Source organism: Oncorhynchus masou, chromosome 28 (assembly GCF_036934945.1).
Source record: "Oncorhynchus masou masou isolate Uvic2021 chromosome 28, UVic_Omas_1.1, whole genome shotgun sequence".
NCBI lineage: Eukaryota > Metazoa > Chordata > Actinopteri > Salmoniformes > Salmonidae > Oncorhynchus > Oncorhynchus masou.
In genome coordinates this window covers 62,301,533-62,324,057 of record NC_088239.1, presented here as the reverse complement: position 1 = coordinate 62,324,057, position 22,525 = coordinate 62,301,533, and the positions used below count along the sequence as shown (strand labels likewise).

At 42.0% G+C, this 22,525-nt stretch overlaps 1 protein-coding gene across 1 annotated transcript in view; it reads left to right on the top strand.

Annotated features, from left to right (window-relative positions):
* LOC135518045 (neural proliferation differentiation and control protein 1-like) overlaps positions 1–22,305 on the top strand; it is a 45,440-nt gene extending 23,135 nt beyond the window's left edge. Inside the window, exons 2-9 of the mRNA XM_064942874.1 lie at positions 2,368–2,517; positions 11,661–11,762; positions 11,918–12,124; positions 13,398–13,464; positions 13,826–13,910; positions 14,509–14,588; positions 14,726–14,825; positions 16,634–22,305. Of these exons, the coding sequence (XP_064798946.1) occupies positions 2,368–2,517; positions 11,661–11,762; positions 11,918–12,124; positions 13,398–13,464; positions 13,826–13,910; positions 14,509–14,588; positions 14,726–14,825; positions 16,634–16,714 (872 nt within the window). The 3' untranslated portion in view covers positions 16,715–22,305. The remainder of the gene's footprint in view (positions 1–2,367; positions 2,518–11,660; positions 11,763–11,917; positions 12,125–13,397; positions 13,465–13,825; positions 13,911–14,508; positions 14,589–14,725; positions 14,826–16,633) is intronic.
* The last annotated feature ends 220 nt before the right edge of the window (positions 22,306–22,525 follow it).

Genomic DNA, 22,525 nt, shown 5'->3' with positions numbered 1-22,525 from the left:
AGCTGGGAAAGATGCACTTGGTGTGTGTGTGTGTGTGTGTGTGTGTGTGTGTGTGTGTGTGTGTGTTAGTAAAGCTTAAAGATCATTCTTCAGAGCTGCAATTTTCTGTGCAACCATTAACTTCCCGCTTAAAAAGAAAACTACAGCAGAACTGCAGGCTAATGATACTTACACCACAGAACATACAGAGGCAACACAGATATAATGATCTGAACAATGCTTTGCTTGCATTCTAAATATCCTATGCATGAACATGAGCGATCTAAGTGATATAAATGCCAGGATGTCGTACACATCTAGCAGAATTCGCTACACACTATTAAGGAATAGAATCGTCTTTCGAGACAACGGCTGACAATCAGCTGAGGGGACCCGCTATACCAAAATTAACGAATGGCGGGAATCAACGCGACTGCGGATTAGATGACGCATTGTCAGTAGGATGAGCCTAGTATGCTGATATTTGTTTCTTACTGCATTCATTTTTACTAAACAGAATGTTCTAAATAGTATGTTGTAAGATTAGTCCACAGTATGCAGTAAGTAGTGGGCAATCCAGATTTTGGACACAGCCTATGACATACCCACATACAGCACAGGAGGTTGGTGGCACCTTAATTGGGGAGGACGGGCTCATATTAATGGCTGGAGCGGTATAAGTGGAACTCATTATATAGCCATTCTAATGAGCTGTCCTCCCCGTAGCAGCCTCCACTGACATACAATACACACTAACATAAACACTACTGTGACTCACAACTCCTGATGTCAGAGATCCTGTTGCCATGGAGGTCATTATGGCAACAGATGTAGTTCTGCAGCAGCCGAGGGGGTTGAGTTTCTATGACAACCCTCCTTCTGTACTGTGCACTTGTAAAAGCCCATGGTTACTGTACCACTCTGGGGCGGCAGGTAGCCTAGTGGTTAGAGCATTGAGGCAGTAACCAAAAGGGTTCTGGATCGAATCCCAGAGCTGACAAGGGGCGGCAGGGTAGCCTAGTGGTTAGAGCGTTGGACTAGTAACCGAAAGGTTGTGAGTTCTAACCCCCGAGCTGACAAGGTACAAATCTGCCGTTCTGCCCTTGAACAGGCAGTTAACCCACTTTTCCCAGGCCGTCATTGAAAATAAGAATTTGTTCTTAACTGACTTGCCTGTTTAAATAAAGGTAAAATTTAAATTAAAAAAAAAAGGTAAAAATCTGTCATTCTGCCCATGAATGACAGTTAACCCACTCTTCCCCGGTAGGCCGTCATTGTAAATAAGAATTTGTTCTTAACTGACTTGCCTAGTTAAATAAAAAAATTTTTTTAAATGGTTAAACTCTGCCTCTTTAAGCCCTGATAGGCTGCTAAGTCTATTGCTATGTCCTTGCCTACCCTCTACAACAAAATGCACTTTGACCCACTTTCTCTCTCTCTGTGTGTGTGTGTGTGTGTGTGTGTGTGTGTGTGTGTGTGTGTGTGTGTGTGTGTGTGTGTGTGTGTGTGTGTGTGTGTGTGTGTGTGTGTGTGTGTGTGTGTGTGTGTGTGTGTGTGTGTGTGTGTGTGTGTGTGTGTGTGTGTGTGTAAGCCAATGCTTGCACTTTAGATGTCTATTGTAAGGCTAGATAGGGATGTTGATAATCACAGATTGGAGAATTATTCAAGCATTAATGCTGTCAACCTGGTTTATAATCCTGATCAGCAGAACATCATGGTCTAGGCCTTGAAGGTATAATTATATATTATTTCAATCGTTTCGATAGATGACACTGCTGGTTGGAAGGACAACCTTTTCTAAGGTCAATTGAGCCATGGAACAGGTGAAGACGTTTGAGTGTCACAGGAGGTTGGTGGCACCTTAGTTGAGGAGGATGGGCTCATGGTAATGGCTGGACTGCAGTAAGTGGAATGGTATGAAATACCATTCGCTCCGTTCCAGCCATTATTATGAGCCGTCCTCCCCTCAGCAGGTTTCCTCAATTCCCTGGTAACTGTTTTTAAATTCAGCACAAGGTGATTACAATAGCTTGGGTCTGTGTCTGAAAACAGAGTTCTAACCAATACATGATGTTCATGCAATGAAGACAATAGCACAGTCAGAAGGTTTTGCTATTCGAAATCCCTCTACATTGTACATAATAAAATGTTGTTTGCCACTGGTGCGTCAATTCATCTTTAATTCAATCAGTTGTCATGACTACATGGCATCTTGTCATCTCCAAGCAGCCTCTTTTGTCATGACACCTGGGGGATGATGTGACACACTCATGTTCCTGTCCTCTCACACACACTCCATAAGAATCATGATGACCATAATTCAGTATGTTCTGTTAGAGGAGGTGAGCAAAAGTGTTATCTAACGCCTGGCTCACTTTTTCTATTTAGCTGGGGGTAAGTGCCCGTACCACATAGACTGTGCCCGTGAGGGGCGGCACTTCTGCAAACCTGGCACCTCCTACTGCGGCCCCTGCCTCACCCCATTGGAAGAGAACGAGGAAGGACAGTGTGTAGCAAGGAAGAGGCGCCATCACCATGGTATGTTGGTCTGGATATTACACACACATTATGCACACTCAAAAAGCCCCACAATCTCCATTATAATGTAGGAAAGCAAGGGGATTTGGGTAATTTACGAAAGATGTTGTTGAATATATTTGATGAAGCTGCTTCAACAGCACAGGGTCATTTTCTATGTATGTTCAATGAACATCGATCATCATCCTTTCCCTGGTTGTGATGCATCCCAAATGGCACACTATTCCCTACATAGTGCACTACGTTGACCTCTTTGTATTTTACTATGTAGGGAATAGAGTGCCATTTGGGACACAACCTGTGTCAAGCTACAGATCTCTGAGCATCCAGACATGGGTTATGGGGTTAGGTCAAACGCAGTTTGGTCACACAAAGTGGTTCATGAGCTGATGCAGAGAGGCTGCTGTTTAATTGGATGCGTGTGTGTACGTGTGCCTTTGTTCGTGGCGAAGCCATGAGTAACTAACTCTGTGCTTTAAGAGTGAGCATAGTGAGCCACAGTGACACACACAGGAAACCCTCACTGCTCCTCTTTCTCCTCCTCCCTCACTCTCCCAGTCCCCCTCCTTGCTTACTGCATTCACTCTCAATCTCCCTCTTCTATATTTATTTGATACCCCTTTTTTGTTTTTTTACTCTATCGCCTTCCTTATCAATTCCTCTCCCTCCTTCTCCCCATTGGTCTCTCCATTCCTCTCTCTCCCTCGATCTCTTCAGCTCTCTGCATCAATCTGTCCTTATTTCTCCCTCTCTCTGTGCGCTGTAGTTTGATCCTGTGTTTCTCTAATCCCCGCTCCTGCTGCCCACAGACAGATGACCACCGCATTTAATCACCCAGAGTACTGCATGCATCTCTCTCTCCTGCATATCTCACTCTCACTCTCTCTCTCACTCCCTTCCATTCCTCTCCCTTTCTCTCTGTTACTCTCCCATTCCATCTCTCCCTCTCTCACTCTATCTGGCTCCTTCATACAATCTAATTTCATTCTGTAAAAGCGTTGCTCCGTGGAAAAAAATACAAATAATTATTGTCCGGTGATTTTACAAGGCATGCCATGGTTTGTGAAAGATATTGAGGGAGAGGAGAAATAGAGAGGAAGAGGGAGATATTCTCTCTTACCCTGCCACCTCTACTGTGTGTGTGTGTGTGTTTCTCTCTCTGTGTGTGTTTCTCTCCAGGATTAATAATTTAGTTAGGTCTGCAGCAGAGGACATTAGATTAGGGGTCACAGCATCACACAGAGAGATATGAGAACATTAGATTAGGGGTCACGGCATCACACAGAGAGAGATGAGGACATTAGATTAGGGGTCACGGCATCACACAGAGAGATATGAGGACATTAGATTAGGGGTCCGGGCATCACACAGAGAGATATGAGGACATTAGATTAGGGGTCACGGCATCACACAGAGCGATATGAGGACATTAGATTAGGGGTCACGGCATCACACAGAGATATGAGAGAAAGAAAAATAAGAGAGGATGAAAAGGAGAGCGAGAACTTTGTGGAGGGAGTTTATCAACCGAGGAGCATCTAATTGGCAGAGCTTCTGACACAAAGCAGAAGCGGTGTGTGTGCAGTGTGTATTGTGAAGGCGAGGTCGTTGTGGTGGTGTGGTATGAGTGTGTTGGGTGGTGTGGTATGAGTGCTACAGACCACTGGGCTAGGTTACATAAACCTGTGAGGGCTGGCTAGAACAAACTGACCCTGTAGGGAGCCTACCTTGTGGTCAAAGACTGCTGGCTATGTCTGAAATAGACCCTATTTCATATATCGTACACAGGTTAGCGTTTTTTTGTCATGAATCTTGTTCTGGAAGCATCTCTGCAGAGTGGTCACTAGCTGGCACAACCACAAAATCATAAATTCAGATTTTTTACCTTACCCTAAGCTGAACCCTAAACTTAACCACACTGGTAAGCCTAATGCCTAACCCTAACCTTAAATTATGACTACTTTTTCATGAATCTTTAAAATATAGCCAATTTTGACTTTATAGCTGGCCTATCTAAGGGGAAATCGCCCAGTTCTGCATCCAGGACAACCTGTATATAGCACACTGTTTTTGACCAGGGCCCATATGGTGCCATTTGGGATGCAGCCCCTATGTACAGGATGAGGTGTACATCAATGGAGATGTGCTCTTCATCAGAGCAATCCGGACATGTCACCATCCAAAGCCTTACCTTTTATGTTCCTTTTATGTGCTAAACATATTTGTGCTTATTTTTTAGCATGATCTTATCTCCATAGGCTGTGTCTATTGAGGAAGCTTATGGATGTTTTTTCCAGTACACATGTAGACAGAGGCTGTTGTCCATGGAGAGATGAACCCATCCAGACACAGCAGGACCAGGGAGGCTTATGTGACCCAGTGGAGCCAAAACGGATACATTATTAAATCTAGCAACTCGGATGTCTTAGATTATGTATGAGAGAGCAGCAGGATGCACATCAGTATACACCACAGGAGGTTGGTGGCACCTTAATTGGGGAGGACGGGCTTGTGATAATGTCTGGAGGGGAATAGGTGGAATGGTATCAAATCCATCAATCACATGGTTTGATGCCATTCCATTTGCTCCGTTCCAGTCATTAAGAACCGTTCTCCCCTCAGAAGCCTCCACTGGTATACACAAAATAATAAAATACACTCTCCACAGCAACATGTAATACACACATTTACAAATTGACACAAACGCAAACACACTCGCATACATGAGCATACAACCTCTTGTTTTCTCTTTCACACGTGCATGCGCACACACACACTAATCCACAAATATTTGAGAGTCGGTGCCATACTTTGTAGGTAAAGTTGTCATGGGAATGTTCAACAGGAGTCGGGTGAGGGGAGGACGGCTTATAATAATGGCTGGAATGGAGTGAATGGAATGGTATTAAGCATTTGAAACTGTGTTTGACACCATTCAATTAACTCTGTTCCGGCCATTACTATGAGCCATCCTCCCCAATTAATGTGCCACCAGCCACCGGTGGTAGGTACAATATATATCTTCTCAGAATGGGAAGAGTAGTACTGTTATTCACTGGTTTTACAGTGGCCGCCATGAGGAGCAGAGGTGAGAGGTTAGGTCAATTACAGTAGCTAAGTGAGTACAGTTAGTGAACAGTACTCTTTGTGTGTGTAAGACAAGCCTGTGTTTGACATCAAGGCATACACTTCCAAAGGTAAACACTGGAGCTATGGGCCCTGTCTGGTAATAAGGCTGGCAACCAGTCAGGAGAACTGGATATGTATACATACAGTATGTACTGAGGGCAGAGCTCTACTCAGAAACAGGGACGTGTGGCCATCAACAGCAGGTAAAGCTGTGGTCAAACTGACCCCTCCATAGTCAGACATAGAGGCTAATAATAGATCAGGAGCTGGACATGGGGAACAGGGAGACCCTCTAGAGATGGGGAAAGATGGGGTGCAGGAAGTGATGATGCATAGGGGGCTAAGCAAAGCTAATGAAGCTCTCTAATGGAGCCTAATGACAGCTGTTGACAATCCATTAGGAATCAAGGATGTTATTCAATGCCATGCTATTAGTTGATTCAGTGTGGAGCTCTGACTATGTTAGTCCTGATGGGAAATGCGTTGAGGAGTCGTTGAGTGGTGGTGATGTTCATTTAAAAATATCGAAGTCCTTTATTTCAATATTCTGTTTAACATGGTGACTACTAGGGTTGATGGAATTTGATAGACACCTGTACAAGGGACAATACTCTTGGGAGTTTGGTGTTCAGGAATTATTCACTTGAAAATGTGTTTTATATAGCTACAATGAGTGTCACCATGGAGAGAGAAATGAGTTGTTGCAATGTTGAGGATGGAATAGTAAACCAAGACATGTTATGGATAATGACCAAGTACCTCTGACCCAAATATAGGCTTGGGTCAACAAGCTTTATCATGTGTGGTCAAGAAGAAGCTATAGCTGCTAACATTCCGGTGAAAATGATTGCCCATCTAACCTAGTGCACTGTATGGAGGTAGCCTAGTGGTTAGAGCATTGAGCCAGTAACCGAAAGGTTACTAGATTGAATCCCCACCTGACAAGGTAGAAATCTGTCATTCTTCCCCTGAACAAGGCAGTTAACCCACTGTTCCTAGGTCGTCATTGTAAATAAGAATTTGTTCTTAACTGACTTGCCTTAAATAAAAATGGAAGAGGTCCAATTGAAAATACTCACCGGCACATTGTTCTCATTAGCCACAAGAGGGCAGCAGTAGACCTAAGAATGAACCCCTGAGAAATTCCCCACCCCCTGAGAAATATTAGTCAGGAAACCACATTTCCATCCAGTTTTTATGTGAGAAGTCATATCGTATAAAAAAAAGTCATGACAGCTGTGACGGAAACAGGCAGTTTCGGTGTCGTTTTACAAGTTTAGTCAGAATTTGTTTGTTCGAAATGGGATCTTTTTGTTTCGGTAAAATTAATTATGCAGGAAATGGGGGTGGAAATGCCTTTATGCTCAAATACTGATATGATAACCATCATATCGAAGTAAATTTGGAGTCACACGATGATATGGGGTGTGATCCTCCCACTACGACTCGGGAATCCATGCAGTTTATTAGGCTACAAATGAAATAAATGATGATGCACTTCACAGCGTGGTGAAAGAGTACTATGATTAGCTTGATGCTGCTTTCCAATACATCTCGAGGGTCTTATTCCGCTGACATGGTGATCGATGCTTGACTACCATTTGACAACAAAAACATGTTCTTGCTCTTATCCATAATAATCTCATTGTGTAGACTAGCACAGCCTACCCACACTGTATCTGTGAGCTGTTGGCTAGAGTGCAGGTGCCAGGACCAGAGTAGGCACATTTGACATTTAATGGTAAAATATTGCTCTTTTTTTTTTAATACCGACCCTAAAATATTTGCATGAAAATCTGTCTCCAATTGGATGGAAACCTGGCGAGTGAGACTAATATATTTTTGTACTATTGCAAGCTATGTATTGATGAAATAATGCATACGGTTTGGTTATTTGTAAGTCGCTCTGGATAAGAGCGTCTGCCAAATGACTTAAATGTAAATGTAAATGTTATGTGTGGGTCTGAATTCAACTATTCGGTCAGGTATTATACTCATTCAATCTGGTAAACAATTAGAAAAAGTGTCAATAAGTTTAATTTACATATCCATTAGATACTTTTATTCACCTTCAAGACCCATTCCTTCAGTTCACAAACAAGAGCAGGGCAGCCCCTTTGACTGTAAATACAAATGACAAATTCGGTCGTTATGTTGTGATGGGAAATGATAGGTAACTGAATGCGTTGTCCTGATGTGTAACTAAGGCCCAGCCAGGGTGGGAAAAGGGTGGATAGAGATGATGGGAAATGATGGGTAACTGAATGCGTTGTCCTGATGTGTAACTAAGGCCCAGCCAGGGTGGGAAAAGGGTGGATAGAGATGATGGGAAATGATAGGTAACTGAATGCGTTGTCCTGATGTGTAACTAAGGCCCAGCCAGGGTGGGAAAAGGGTGGATAGAGATGATGGGAAATGATAGGTAACTGAATGCGTTGTCCTGATGTGTAACTAAGGCCCAGCCAGGGTGGGAAAAGGGTGGATAGAGATGATGGGAATAAGATAGTCTGACTGTTTAGTGTTTGTTTTCATAAACTTACATCCCTCTTCTTCTACTTCTATGATATCATGGCAGTCCGCAAACAAACGTTTAAGGTGCATGCCGCCACCTACTGTGCTGGAGTGTGCAATCAATCATGGTCTGCCTAGTTCTGTACTACTAACCCCCCCCCACCCACCTTTTTGTCCATTTTGTCCACACTAATCGCTGTCATTTCCAACCCAGCACGTTGTCAAGCCCTCTTCAAGCCCTACCCACACTCAAGGCTAGTGCACCTTACATCCCTCTTGGCACCTCTTGGGTTATGGTTAATTATCAACCTGGTGCCAAAACCTCCTCTCTGATGCATGGAGAGGTGTATGCTTTGTCCGTGTGTGAGGGTTTACTGACACACACACACCAATTTCCCCATTCTTATTTTCTCTATCTACTACACACTCCCACTCAAACAAACATATATAAATACATACCCTTATGCTCCCTTTTTTTGTGGTTCATGCTCACTGATTCTTCTATGTACCCTCTCACTCAAGTACTCATGCCGACACAAAATCTCAGGAATGTTTTCTTTCAAATGTTGAAATTTTCCTCAAATGTTGTTTAAGTTAGCTAACAAAGTAGTGTATAAAGTGCCAGGGACACTGGCACACTTGGAGCACTCCATCACCTGCAAAGTACAGATGGCATGACCCACCCCCACTGACACCTGCTGTGGATCACACTAAATGGGATAGAATGGGGTGAGAAAGTAACAAAGCACAGACTGAAAGTGCCGTCACATCATATCACGCACATTACCACCGCCAGATGGCCACCCTTCTGTAGAGGACAACACCTTAATCATTAACAACACGGTGCTCACGCTAATACAAACACAATGAGACATTACTAAGCATTTTCAAAGAAGTGGCTTAGTTGGTGATATGTCTCATGATGTCTCACTATAGTAATTAAATATTGAATCTGGATCATATATAGCTTATCACGTAAACAGTGTAGAATTACCTGGTCTTTTAGAGTAACCTTGGGGAGGGAGAGATTATCACCATTAGCACTCAGCTGAGTGAGATTTAGGGACTTGTGTGTGAGAGGGAGCAGGGCCGAGGCTGAGGGGCGGGGTGATTGCACAAGCCCCCTGCGGGGCTTCAACCCCTGGCCACACACACACTATGTATACCGGTAACCAGGGAGAACTGTGGCCTAGTCCTGGAATGTGGCCTACTGTCTGGCCAAAAAAGCTGTTAAACAACACCCTGGCTTTGTCTCTCTTTCACTGTTGCCCAAACAAACAACACACCGGCACACTCTCTATCACACACACACAAACACATTTATACAAACGCGCACACACACACTCACTGGCTCTCTGGCTCTCTCATGGGTTGCTTCATGCACTTACAGTCACACAACAGGATATCCTGTTTCTTCTAATGTTTGCTCTTTCACGCCCACACTCTGTTCTGTTATATGGTTACCACCTTAAATTACATTTTTGGGCAAAAAGGCAAACTCCCCTCCATCATTCATTGAATCGGGTGACTCATTCATCACAAAACCCACTGATATTGCCAACTATTTTAATTATTTTTTTCATCTGCAAGATTAGCAAATTTAGGCATGAAATGCCAGCAACAAACACTACTAAATAGGTAAACACTAACTGACCAAATTATGAAAGACAATCATTGTAACTTTGAATTCCAAAAAGTGAGTGTGGAAGAGGTGAAAATATATTTTTGTTTATCAACAATGACAAGCCACCTGGGTGACAACTTTGATGGAACATTTCTGAGGATAATAGCAGACAATATTGCCACTCCTATTTGCCATATCTTCATTCTAAGCCTACAAGAAAGTGTGTGCTCTCAGGCCTGGAGTGAAGCAAAAGTCATTCCGCTAACCAAGAATAGTAAAGCCCCCTTTACTGGCTCAAATAGCAGACAGATCATCCTGTTACCAACCCTTAGTAAACTTTTGGAAAGAATTCTGTTGAACCAGATTCAATGTTATTTTACAGTAAACAAATTGACAACCGACTTTCAGCACGCTTCTAGGGAAAGGCATTCAACATGCATGGCACACACAAATGACTGATGATTGGCTGAGAGAAATTGATGATAAAAGATTGTGTGAGCTGTTTTGTTAGACTTCAGTGTGGCTTTTGACATTATCGATCATAGTCTGCTGCTGGAAAAACTTGCGTGTTATGGCCTTACATCCCCTGCCATATTGTAGATAGAGGTACCTGTCTAACAGAACACAAAGGGTGTTCTTTAATTGAAGCCTCCAACATAATCCAGGTAGAATAATTAATTCCCCAGGGCAGCTGTCTAGGCCCTTTACTTTTTTTCAATCTTTACCAATGACATACCGCTGAAAGCCAGTGTGTCTATGTATGCGGATGACTCAACAGCTACTAAAGCGAGTGACAAAGAGCGGCAGTTAGTTTCAGAATGGGTGGCAAGAAATAAGTTAGTCCTAATTATTTCAAAAACTTAGTATTGTATTTGGGACAAATCATTCACTAAACTCTAAATCTCAGCTAAATCTTGTAATGAATAATGTGGAAGTGGAGCCATTTGAGGTGACTAAACTACTTGCAGTTACCCTGGGTGGTAAAATGTCATGGTCAAAACATATTGATGCAACACTAGCTAATATGGGGATAAGTCTGTCAATAATAAAGCACTGCTCTGCCTTCTTAACAACACTATCAAGGTCCTACAAGCCCTAGTTTTGTTGCACCAGGACTACTGTCCAGTTGTCTGTTCAGGTGCCACAAAGAGGGACTTTACAATTGTCTCAGAACAAGGCAGCACAGCTGGCCCTTAAATGTACATGGAGAGCTAACATTAATAAGATGCATGTCAATCTCTCCTGGCTCAAAGTAGAGGAGAGATTGACTTCATCACTACTTATTTTTGTAAGAAGTATTGACATGCTGAATGCACCGAGCTGTCTGTTTAAACTACTAAAACACAGCTCGGACACCCATGCATACCCCACAAGACATGCCACCAGAAGTCTCTTCACAATGCTACATAGAGCCATGAAACCCTATTCCACATCAGGCAACTGATCCAAGCAGTAGAATCAGATTTTTTAAAATATATAAAAATATACCTTATGGAACAGCGGGGACTGTGAATAGACACACTCAGGCACAGACACACACAGACACATGATAACACACTCCCCCTATACACACGTGCACATGGATCTTGTATTGTGTGGTAGTAGAGTAGTGGCCTGAGGGCACACACTTAATGTGTTGTTAAAATCGTTATGAATGTCATGTAATGTTTTTAATTGTGTTTAACTGCCTTAATGTTGTTGGACCCCAGGATGAGTAGCTGCTGCCTTAGCAAGAACTAATGGGGATCCTTAATAAATACAAATACAAAACTCACAAAATGTAGAAGCACAATATACATGCATATAATAAGATATCCTGAACAAAGGCATGATGTGCATATGGACTCATTCTTAAATCTGCCAATGTCTTTCTCCTCAGGTAAAGTGACAGCCTTCTCTGATCTAGATGAAGAGATTGACTTCCTTCACTCAGTCATTGCCAAACAGGAAGTGTCAGAGGTCAAACAATCAAAACAATCAGGTGAGCCTTACATTCCGTATGCATTTCTATGAATTTTATTACGCTTCAGTTACTTTTCCATAGATGCGTGTCGCTATATATAAAATGTTATCTACACCACAATAATAACAATGTCAGTCTCTCTCTTCCGCTCTCTTATTCTCTCTCTCTCCCAGACACCCCCTCCAAGGCAGTTCCTATGACTCAGACAAAGTTTCCCAGACAGAGAGGCAAGGCCCAACCTTCTGCGGAGCAGCCCACTACCGCCCACCCCTCTACCCGGACCCCGCAGCCTGCCACTGGGGCTCTGGAGAGGGTGGGACCGGGGGGACCTGGAGGCCCTATAGCTATCCCATACCCCTCCAAGGACAGTCTCCTTGTCAGTAAGTGTCTTTATTAATTGAAAGAAGCTCTACTAAGTGCGCTTAGGGTTGTTGTCCTGTTGGAAGGTGAACCTTTGCCCCAGTCTGAAGTCCTGAGCGCTCTGGAGCAGGTTTTCATCAAAAATCTCTCTGTACTTTGCCCCTTTCATCTTTCCCTCGATCCTGACTAGTCTCCCAGTCCCTGCCGCTGAAAAACATCCCCACAGCATGATGCTGCCACCACCATGCTGCACCATAGGGATGGTATTGGTGAGGTGATAAGTGGTGCCGGGTTTTCTCCAGACGTGACGCTTGGTATTCAGTCCAAAGAGTTCAATCTTGGTTTCATTAGACCAGAGAATCTTGTTTCTCACGGTCTGAGAGTCCTTTAGGTGCCTTTTGGCAAACTCCAAAAGGAGTTGACATGGGGCTGACATGTGCCGTCACTGAGGAGTGGCTTCCGTCTGGCCACTAAAGGCCTGATTGGTGGAGTGCTGCAGAGATGGTTGTCCTTCTGGAAGGTTCTCCACAGAGGAACTCTGGAGCTTTGTCTGGTTCTTGGTCACCTTCCTGGCCAAGGCCCTTCTCCCCCGATTGCTCAGTTTGGCCGGACGGACAGCTCTTGGAAGAGTCTTGGTGGTTCGAAACTTCTTCCATTTAAGAATGATGGAGGCCACTGTGTTGTTGGGGACCGTCAATGCATAGGTCATTTTTTTGGTACCCTTTCCCAGATCTGTGCCTCGACACAATCCTGTCTCGGAGCTCAACGGACAATTCCTTCCACCTCATGGCTTGGTTTTTGCTCTGACATGCACTGTCAACTGTGGGACCTTATATAGACAGGTGTGTGCCTTTCCAAGTCGTCCAATCAATTGAATTTACCACAGGTGGACTCCAATCAAGTTGTAGAACCATCAAGGATAATCCATGGAAACAGGATGCACCTGAGCTCAATTTCGAGTCTCATCGCAAAGAGTCTGAATACTTATGTAAATAAGGTATCAGTTTTTTATTTTTAACAAATGTGCAAACATTTCTAAAAACCCATTTTTGCTTTTCAATTATGGGGTATTGTGTGTAGATAAGGGGAAAAAATAAGTAGGTATTTTTTTAATAAGGCTGTAACATTACAAAATGTGGAAAAAGTGAAGGGGTCTGAATACTTTCCGAAGGGAATAGATTTGAAAGTGGTTAGATTTCATCTGCAGTCACACACAATTTCATAATTTCTCCTCCTTTTATGGGTATCTTGTCTTCACTCTATCCTCTTCTCTGTTTGTTTCGACCTCTGCAGTTATGATCTCTGTGTGTATCATCTTTGGCACTGTGGCCCTGATCTTGGCTACAGTTTGCTGGTTAAGGTAAGACATCAGACAGTAACAATATCAATATGTTGTTATTATTTAATTTGACAACTTAGATGTGCTAGACTCCCTTCTATTGTTTTACTGTCAAGTGTTTTTGTTAGAGCATGTTAAATCATTTTCCAACACATTTTATAAAGGATCAATTTAAGCACTGCACTGTAATCATGCATCCCAAATGGCCTATGGTGTACTTTGGACCAGGGTCCATAAAGCTTTGGTCAAAGTAGTGCACTATATAGGGAATATCGCGCTATTGGGAAGTGTCCAAAATGCACATTTAATTTTTATTTTACCTACTGTTCCTGCTCTAGTCTCCCTCCTCTCTAATGGCTCAGAATAATGTTGCCCCCTACAGGTTGCAGAAGGAATCACGTCTGGCCCAGAAGGTAGATTACCCTGCATTTGGAAGCAATGGAAATGGAACAGCCAACAGGACTTCAGTAAGTGCATTGTTCCGCATGGGGCACAATACATCCACCTCAGCTAAATACGTTAGGAGTCTTTTCCATATTACCCAGATTAGACCCTGTTCTCTTTGGTCCTCTGTTGTTTCCACAATCAAGTGGGGAGGCTGATGACATCAGAGTAAAACCCATCAGACCAGCTCCTTGAATGGCCAACTCTTGAAGTTTGCAATTGTGTCCCAAAACAAAGTTTTGCTGAAAACACATGTGTGTACATTAGTGTATTTATACAGGGGATATTGTTTTTCAACAGGAAACGTTCAAAAATGGCTGAAGTTTGTCTTTAATCTTAGTCCTGGATGATGAAGCACTTTGAATATAAGATCCCTATTTTGAACATGCATTTTAGACCAGGATTAGCCTTAATCTATGTCCGGGATACTGTACCTACATGCGTGTAAATAAGGGACTAGACAATTCTTTTGTATGATTAATTTACTTCTGTCAATGTGATTTGACCAGGATGTCTGTGACGTAAGCATCTGATTTTCAGGCTTTCCCTCTTTTTTGCTTTTCCTCCCCGCTGAGGGTGGTTTTCATGGGTCTCTCCTCTCCTTCTCCCTTTTCTCCTCAGTCGGGGGATAAGAAGTTGGCCCAGAGTGCTCAGATGTACCACTACCAGCATCAGAAACAGCAGATGCTCTCCATGGAAAAGTGAGTTCCACTCCTCCTCTTGCCCTTTTCGGTCTCGCGTCCTTTCTCTCTCCCTTACCTGTCCGACAATTCAGTTTCATTCAAATATGAATACACACACACACATATTCATCTTGGTGCATTCTGTTGTTTTTCAGACATAAATCGGAGACAAAAGTCACTGACTCAGAAGTCACATCAGATGAGGAAGAAGTGGGTGGAGACTTCACTGTGTACGAGTGCCCTGGCCTTGCACCGGTGGGTGTGCTAGGACACACACACACACATGCACTCGCGCGCACACACACACACACACACACTCAGGCACAAACACATAATATACAGTGCCTTGCGAAAGTATTCGGCCCCCTTGAACTTTGCGACCTTTTGCCACATTTCAGGCTTCAAACATAAAGATATAAAACTGTATTTTTTTGTGAAGAATCAACAACAAGTGGGACACAATCATGAAGTGGAACGACATTTATTGGATATTTCAAACTTCTTTAACAAATCAAAAACTGAAAAATTGGGCGTGCAAAATTATTCAGCCCCTTTACTTTCAGTGCAGCAAACTCTCTCCAGAAGTTCAGTGAGGATCTCTGAATGATCCAATGTTGACCTAAATGACTAATGATGATAAATACAATCCACCTGTGTGTAATCAAGTCTCCGTATAAATGCACCTGCACTGTGATAGTCTCAGAGGTCCGTTAAAAGCGCAGAGAGCATCATGAAGAACAAGGAACACACCAGGCAGGTCCGAGATACGGTTGTGAAGAAGTTTAAAGCCGGATTTGGATACAAAAAGATTTCCCAAGCTTTAAACATCCCAAGGAGCACTGTGCAAGCGATAATATTGAAATGGAAGGAGTATCAGACCACTGCAAATCTACCAAGACCTGGCCGTCCCTCTAAACTTTCAGCTCATACAAGGAGAAGACTGATCAGAGATGCAGCCAAGAGGCCCATGATCACTCTGGATGAACTGCAGAACTCTACAGCTGAGGTGGGAGACTCTGTCCATAGGACAACAATCAGTCGTATATTGCACAAATCTGGCCTTTATGGAAGAGTGTCAAGAAGAAAGCCATTTCTTAAAGATATCCATAAAAAGTGTTGTTTAAAGTTTGCCACAAGCCACCTGTGAGACACACCAAACATGTGGAAGAAGGTGCTCTGGTCAGATGAAACCAAAATTGAACTTTTTGGCAACAATGCAAAACGTTATGTTTGGCGTAAAAGCAACACAGCTTATCAACCACAACACACCATCCCCACTGTCAAACATGGTGGTGGCAGCATCATGGTTTGGGCCTGCTTTTCTTCAGCAGGGACAGGGAAGATGGTTAAAATTGATGGGAAGATGGATGGAGCCAAATACAGGACCATTCTGGAAGAAAACCTGATGGAGTCTGCAAAAGACCTGAGACTGGGACGGAGATTTGTCTTCCAACAAGACAATGATCCAAAACATAAAGTAAAATCTACAATGGAATGGTTCAAAAATAAACATATCCAGGTGTTAGAATGGCCAAGTCAAAGTCCAGACCTGAATCCAATCGAGAATCTGTGGAAAGAACTGAAAACTGCTGTTCACAAATGCTCTCCATCCAACCTCACTGAGCTCGAGCTGTTTTGCAAGGAGGAATGGGAAAAAATTTCAGTCTCTCGATGTGCAAAACTGATAGACATACCCCAAGCGACTTACAGCTGTAATCGCAGCAAAAGGTGGCGCTACAAAGTATTAACTTAAGGGAGCTGAATAATTTTGCACGCCCAATTTTTCAGTTTTTGATTTGTTAAAAAAGTTTGAAATATCCAATAAATGTTGTTCCACTTCATGATTGTGTCCCACTTGTTGTTGATTCTTCACAAAAAAATACAGTTTTATATCTTTATGTTTGAAGCCTGAAATGTGGCAAAAGGTCGCAAAGTTCAAGGGGGCCGAATACTTTCGCAAGGCACTGTATTCACACAAATTCTGTCCTTGTTTACACACAATATTCATATTGCTGATGACTGTGTTTGTTTGGCTTTTAACAACCGTTTTTATTTCATTGCAGACTGGCGAGATGGAAGTGAAAAATCCTTTGTTTGACGACTCTGCTCTACACTACCAAGGGAAACCCAAGGGAATTCCATAGGCTTTAATGCATGCTGGAACACGCAGACACCACACACACAGAAACATACACCCAATTAAAACAGAATACAAACCTACACACACAATTTCTTTACTCTGGAAAAGACCACCTTAACTCTCCAATCAGGTTGCTCTCTCAAAACTGGACAGGCTTATACAGATGTCGGATCTTAATTTGATGCATTTTGTTGCAGAAGGAAAATTATCTGCAGCAGGAGGATTTGAATGTCTATTTAATATTGAGAATCAATACCAGGGGGCAGCTGGAAGCAGTGTTTTGTAGGCTATACAATAATTTAGATTGTAGGTCCACTGACTTGAATTGTTGTATTACATGTTCAAGGCAAACAATAAGCAAAATAAATTGGTGGTTATCACAGAACCTGTGTGGTCCAGTGGGTACAGCCGCTGACAACGGTAAACTTATGCTAGAGTAGGCATGGGTTTGAATCTGGTCCACTAATGTCCTTTGAGAAACTAGTACATTTCTAGTTCATCTCTGTGGGCTGTACATTTCCTCTTACTCAAGTAATTTCTGGAGGAAGTAACTTATTTTTTACTCCATTACATCTGACCAAATTACTTTAGTTACATAGATTTTTAAATAATATTGTCGCTGTCGGATGACATTTTTTACATGACTCGATACTATACGTCTGTATGAACGTTTCACAACCACTTGACCAATGAAATGTATTCAAAATAGGTTGTCATCAAAACTCTTAAGTCCATTGTCTCTCAAAGTTGTCCATCAAACCCAGTTTTATCTCCACCACGACTCTCGAAGGGAAGCACACGTCTTCATATTTTTGTTCTTGGGTTGTTCTTGGGACTCTGATAGAGGTAAGTTGCACTTTAATTACCTTCTGCCTTTGTAATATTATATATTTCTAAAGTAAGATAAGTAATTTCTAATATATTATTATGTTGTTGAAATTGTGTTTTGAGGACAAGTGAAAATCAAATGGCTAAGTAGCTAGCTAACTAACTAGCTAGCTTCGGCTGACCCAGACTGTGACAGAAAAAGTTTAATCTCATGTTTTTAGCTCCCCATATGTCCTCTGGTGGACATTCCTGCAGTCAGCACACCCCCTCAACTCGAGACATCTGTGGCTCATTGTGTTGTGTGACACGACTGCACATTTTAGTGGCCTTTTATTGTCCCCAGCACAAGGTGCACCTGTGTACTGATCATGCTGTTGAATCAGCTTGTTGTAAAGACACACCTGTCAGGTGGATGGATTATTATCACTAACAGGGATGTAAACACATTTGTGGAAGAAAATGTAGATTAAGACTTTTTTTGTCTCTCTGGAAAATGTCTGGGATCTTTTATTTCAGCTCATGAAACAGGAGACCAACCATTTACATGTTGCGTTCATATTTTCGCTCAGTATAGCTATCACATTAGGTTGCCATTACAAGACAAGCTGTCTAAACTAGATGCAGCGTCAACGATGTAGCTAGCTAACATTAGCAAGATCAACAGGTCAGTCCACCGCAGCATCCTCCCACACATTTCTCTCCCTGTTTGTGTGTGTCATTCTGTTTTTATGAAAATGCCTATAAGCACCTCTTTCATACAGTCAGTGTATCATCTCAGAAGCTTTTTGTGCCCTATAGAAATCATATAGATTGTCTTTTTATTTCTAGCTTGTAGCGGCAGAACCGAGGCGATAGGAGAATGAGCCAGCCAAGAAAAGAAAAGACTCTTTAAAGAGGAAAGGACAGGTTCGGAAGGGATGGAGTATAAATGCTGTTTTGTCTAGAAGGGATAAAGCTTTTGTCAAAAATATACATTTGTCATAACAGGTTAGGAGGAATAAGTTAAGGTTAGTATAAGTGTTAGGATTAGCTAAAATGTAACAAAAAAATAGACTTTTGACATCAATTTAATTCAATGGTAAACTGTGTCTGATTTGCATACTAGTAACACGGTTTGATAATGACATTTCGGTATTGAGGGTTTTACTGTTGTAACACCTATCCATTCTGAGTGAGAAATTGAACATCACTCTTGGTGTAAATATTTTTGTATGCATATTCACATGTACTTGAAATGATATTGTGATTGTCATTAATGCTATTGAAATTGTACAATTATTCCAATGCCTCGAGTACCACATACCTTTTTATGAAATTGTGCACATTGCTAGATATTAAGTCAACATTGCATGATCCTAATTGAAACTATACAGCCTACCGACTTTATTTGATGTTAGTCTTCATTGGAGAGTACCTGTGCTGGGGGACGTCTGCAAGATGGTGCTGGCAGGCTTTAATTAGAAATTAATGTTTTCTGACCGGATACTTTTGTACTCATTCATGAGTCGTTTCTCAAGAAGGCAAATTTTACTTTGTAATTCATTCATCGAAGTAACAGTACTTGTGCTTAAATACAATTTTTCAGTACTCTACCCATCGCTGCAAATTATACATAGCCTAACTAAAAATACATGGGTGAGCATACACACTGGAGGAAAGTTTATCGTTCTACAGTAGGCCTACATCTGTCAATCAATTGATGCTCCAAATCAGCTCATCAATTTAGCCCGGGAAACACAAACAGTAGATTATCGGTTTTTACACCTTTTATTTAGTGACTATTGATTGGCTAACGGCTAGCCTACAAAATGTAGCCTATAGAAATATAATCAAATAGCAAGGGGCCTATTGCAACCATTGATGGCACTAGATTATTGCCAACTAAAGCCTTGTTCACACTGCAGGCCTTAATGCGCAAATCAGTTTGGGTTATCAAATCTGTTTTGGGCTACTGACTGTCCAGACAGCAAGCTAAAGGTGACCAAATCGGATTGTGTGTGTTCAGACAGCAGTCATTTGCTGACAAGGCTACGCTAGTTGTCATAGTAATGACAGGTGTGTGTGCACAGTGGTGTAGGCTGATTGGTGGTGCTTGTGCTTCCTATCACTCAGACGTTCTGTAGCAAGCTAAGGTGACAACAATGCCTTCCATGGACGTGTCCCAGTTGCTTTGAATGTTTAAAATCATTAGGGTAAGAACACTTTTAAAGCCTCAAAGGACAAGATGATCCAACTTTCAAAACGAGTCCTTTTTGGCTAGCCACAGCAGTCACTAGCTAGATAGGTAGCTGTTTAGCTTTCTAGCATATTCACTAGTTTGTTTGTAAACAATGAACAAGCCCGGTAGCTACCACATGTTCTTGTCAAACTGTCAGAGTATCTAGCAAGCAACAAGATATGCCAAATAACAGTCTAAAAACCACTTGAGGGCAAATAAATCCGATTTGACCATTCAGACACAAGTCACATGGCCAGGAATGTGGTTTGAAATGCGGATTGAAATATCAGATTCCATGTGTTTTTTTGGCTTTGCAGACAGCAGGGAAAATAACAGATCGAATTGAAAATGCAAATAAATAGGATTTGAGTAATTTCAAACTGCCAATGTGAACACGGCTACAGGTCTCGTTAAACTATCAATATGCTCTAAATTTACCCACACAGCTGATCTCAATTCCAACCATTACCTCTAAGGCCCGCAAAAAGATGATGGCGGTGTTACCTTATTCAGGGATCTGTATATAATGACGAGATGCTCATGTCTCCGCCCTAACAATGGGAGTCGTCCCAAAGGCAGACAATAAGCTTAGGTCTGCATATTAAGCCCATAGAAACGCTTTGGGCTTATTTTTGCGAGAGTGAGCCCTCTCACGTCACCTCTTCCTCTCTACCTTAGTCCTGCTTTCAACCAAAGTCTTTCAAGATATGTTCGTCCTCTGGTTGGTATTGTCATCGGAACAATTTAGTCCTTTTTGAACAGACTACGGGTGATTTATCTATTTTACAATCAATTCTGTACAATAGAAATAAAGTATTTCCTCATTTATTATGGCAAATCTACTGTGGCAATTCCCCCAACACGTTGTATGAATGGAAACTAATGTTGGTGTATTATGGTTATTTTATTTCTTTACTATTTTTGTTATCCAAAAGTGTCTGGTATGGTAATTTCTAATCAAGAAATTACCCTGGACTGTCCATATTTATAATGTCTAACTACATCAAGGCAATCTGGAGATTGCATTATTTGGGCTGGACTCGAACGCACTCCAACACGGTAGGCCTATATGTGCAAGCTGAAGGCAGTGGCGCTAACCACTAGACCACAATTGAACTCAATTTGGATAGTTTATTCCAGGGGCGCAACTTTCACTGGGGAACATGCCAAGGCCTATAGCATTTGAGCGAGCTGGAGAGAATTTTTGTTTAAGATAGCGAGCTCTGATCCCAATAACTCGACTGTCCACAAATGGAGAGAGAAATTACTGCTCATTTTTAACCAATCACAAGGCTCATTTGAATTACTGAATCAGGAAAATGTTCCGCAACAAGAGTAATCAAGTTAAGATCCAACATCTGTAGTAGAATAAATTTTAAAAATTAAGAAAATGAAGAGGGATGTTGATTGACAGAAACTCTGGATCACTCACAGCCATTGTGGACTTCTATGGGAACTACAGCCATGTGTAAAACTCAATGTGTGTCCCAAATGGCACCCTATATAGTGCACTACTTTTGACCAAAGCCCTATGGGTCCTGGTCAAAAGTAGTGCACTATATAGCCACTTTTGTGTCAACTGGATATTATTACCCCCCCCCCCTCTTAGAATCAATGTTTCCTTTGCTTGCCTTTGTAAAGCTCATTATTTTGTGCAGTGATCCCCCAAAGCCTCTGTTTGAAAGTTTACAATGAGCAAACATGTATAGATTGCATACAGAACACAGAGATGTGCAGTTTTTATAATATAATATATATATAATATATAATAAAAAACAGTCCCTTACTGTATTTGTCATGCATAGCTAGTAGCTAAACCCAGTTCATTATAGGTACATAAGGAGCGAGAGGAACACAAGGGGACACTGTCATGATATACTGTGATATAATCTTTAAAGTACTATTTTTATGCCCACGAAAATGGTGTGATTCCGACATGTTTGACTTTGATTCAGTCTCATATGTGTAAGAATCCTGTAACTGAACGAGACGTTTAAAGTGATATATATGCACTTGAATGTCTATAGGATTTGTGGTGGATGTATGGTAAATATCACTATTTAGTATTGTCTCTGTTTTATCCTCTGTTTGGGGCGGCAGGAAGCCTAGTGGTTAGAACATTGGGCCAGTAACTGAAAGGTTGCTAGATCAAATCCCCGAGCTGCCAAGGAAACTGTCGTTCTGTCCCTGAACAAGGCACCCACTGTTCCTAGGCCGTCATTGTAAAAAGAAAATGTGTTCTTAACTGACTTGCCTAGTGAAATAAAATTTAAAAAGAAGATATATCCCTCTCAGTTCCAACTTTTGACCCTAAAATGGACTGCACAAAATGGGTGAATGAAGCAATAGGAGTGGCTGGAGTGGGTGCTGGGGATCAGTTTTATTAGTCGATCCTTAATGGGGAGGTGTGTGGGGGAGGGGGCTTGGAGTAGGTACTGGAAATATCCATTCCTGACTCTGTTATCCAGCTCTCTATGACGTGCTGTGTTGTCGGTTCCGCATCACACACCAACACCAAATAAAAGACTGTTTCATTCGTTTTCAACTTTCATCGCCTATTGAATCACACTTTCTATGACATTTCTCAAGTGTCTTTGGTGGACTGGACTGGAGTCATTTTTGCTCTCCTCCCTCCTTAACCTTTCTGTTTCTGTGTTACAAGTTTTATTAGTCGTATGTACGGAATACACATAGTATACACCGCCCAACTAAATGATTCTGGACAAAGCAACAACATTAAGAAAAAACAAAATGTATCAACACGAACAT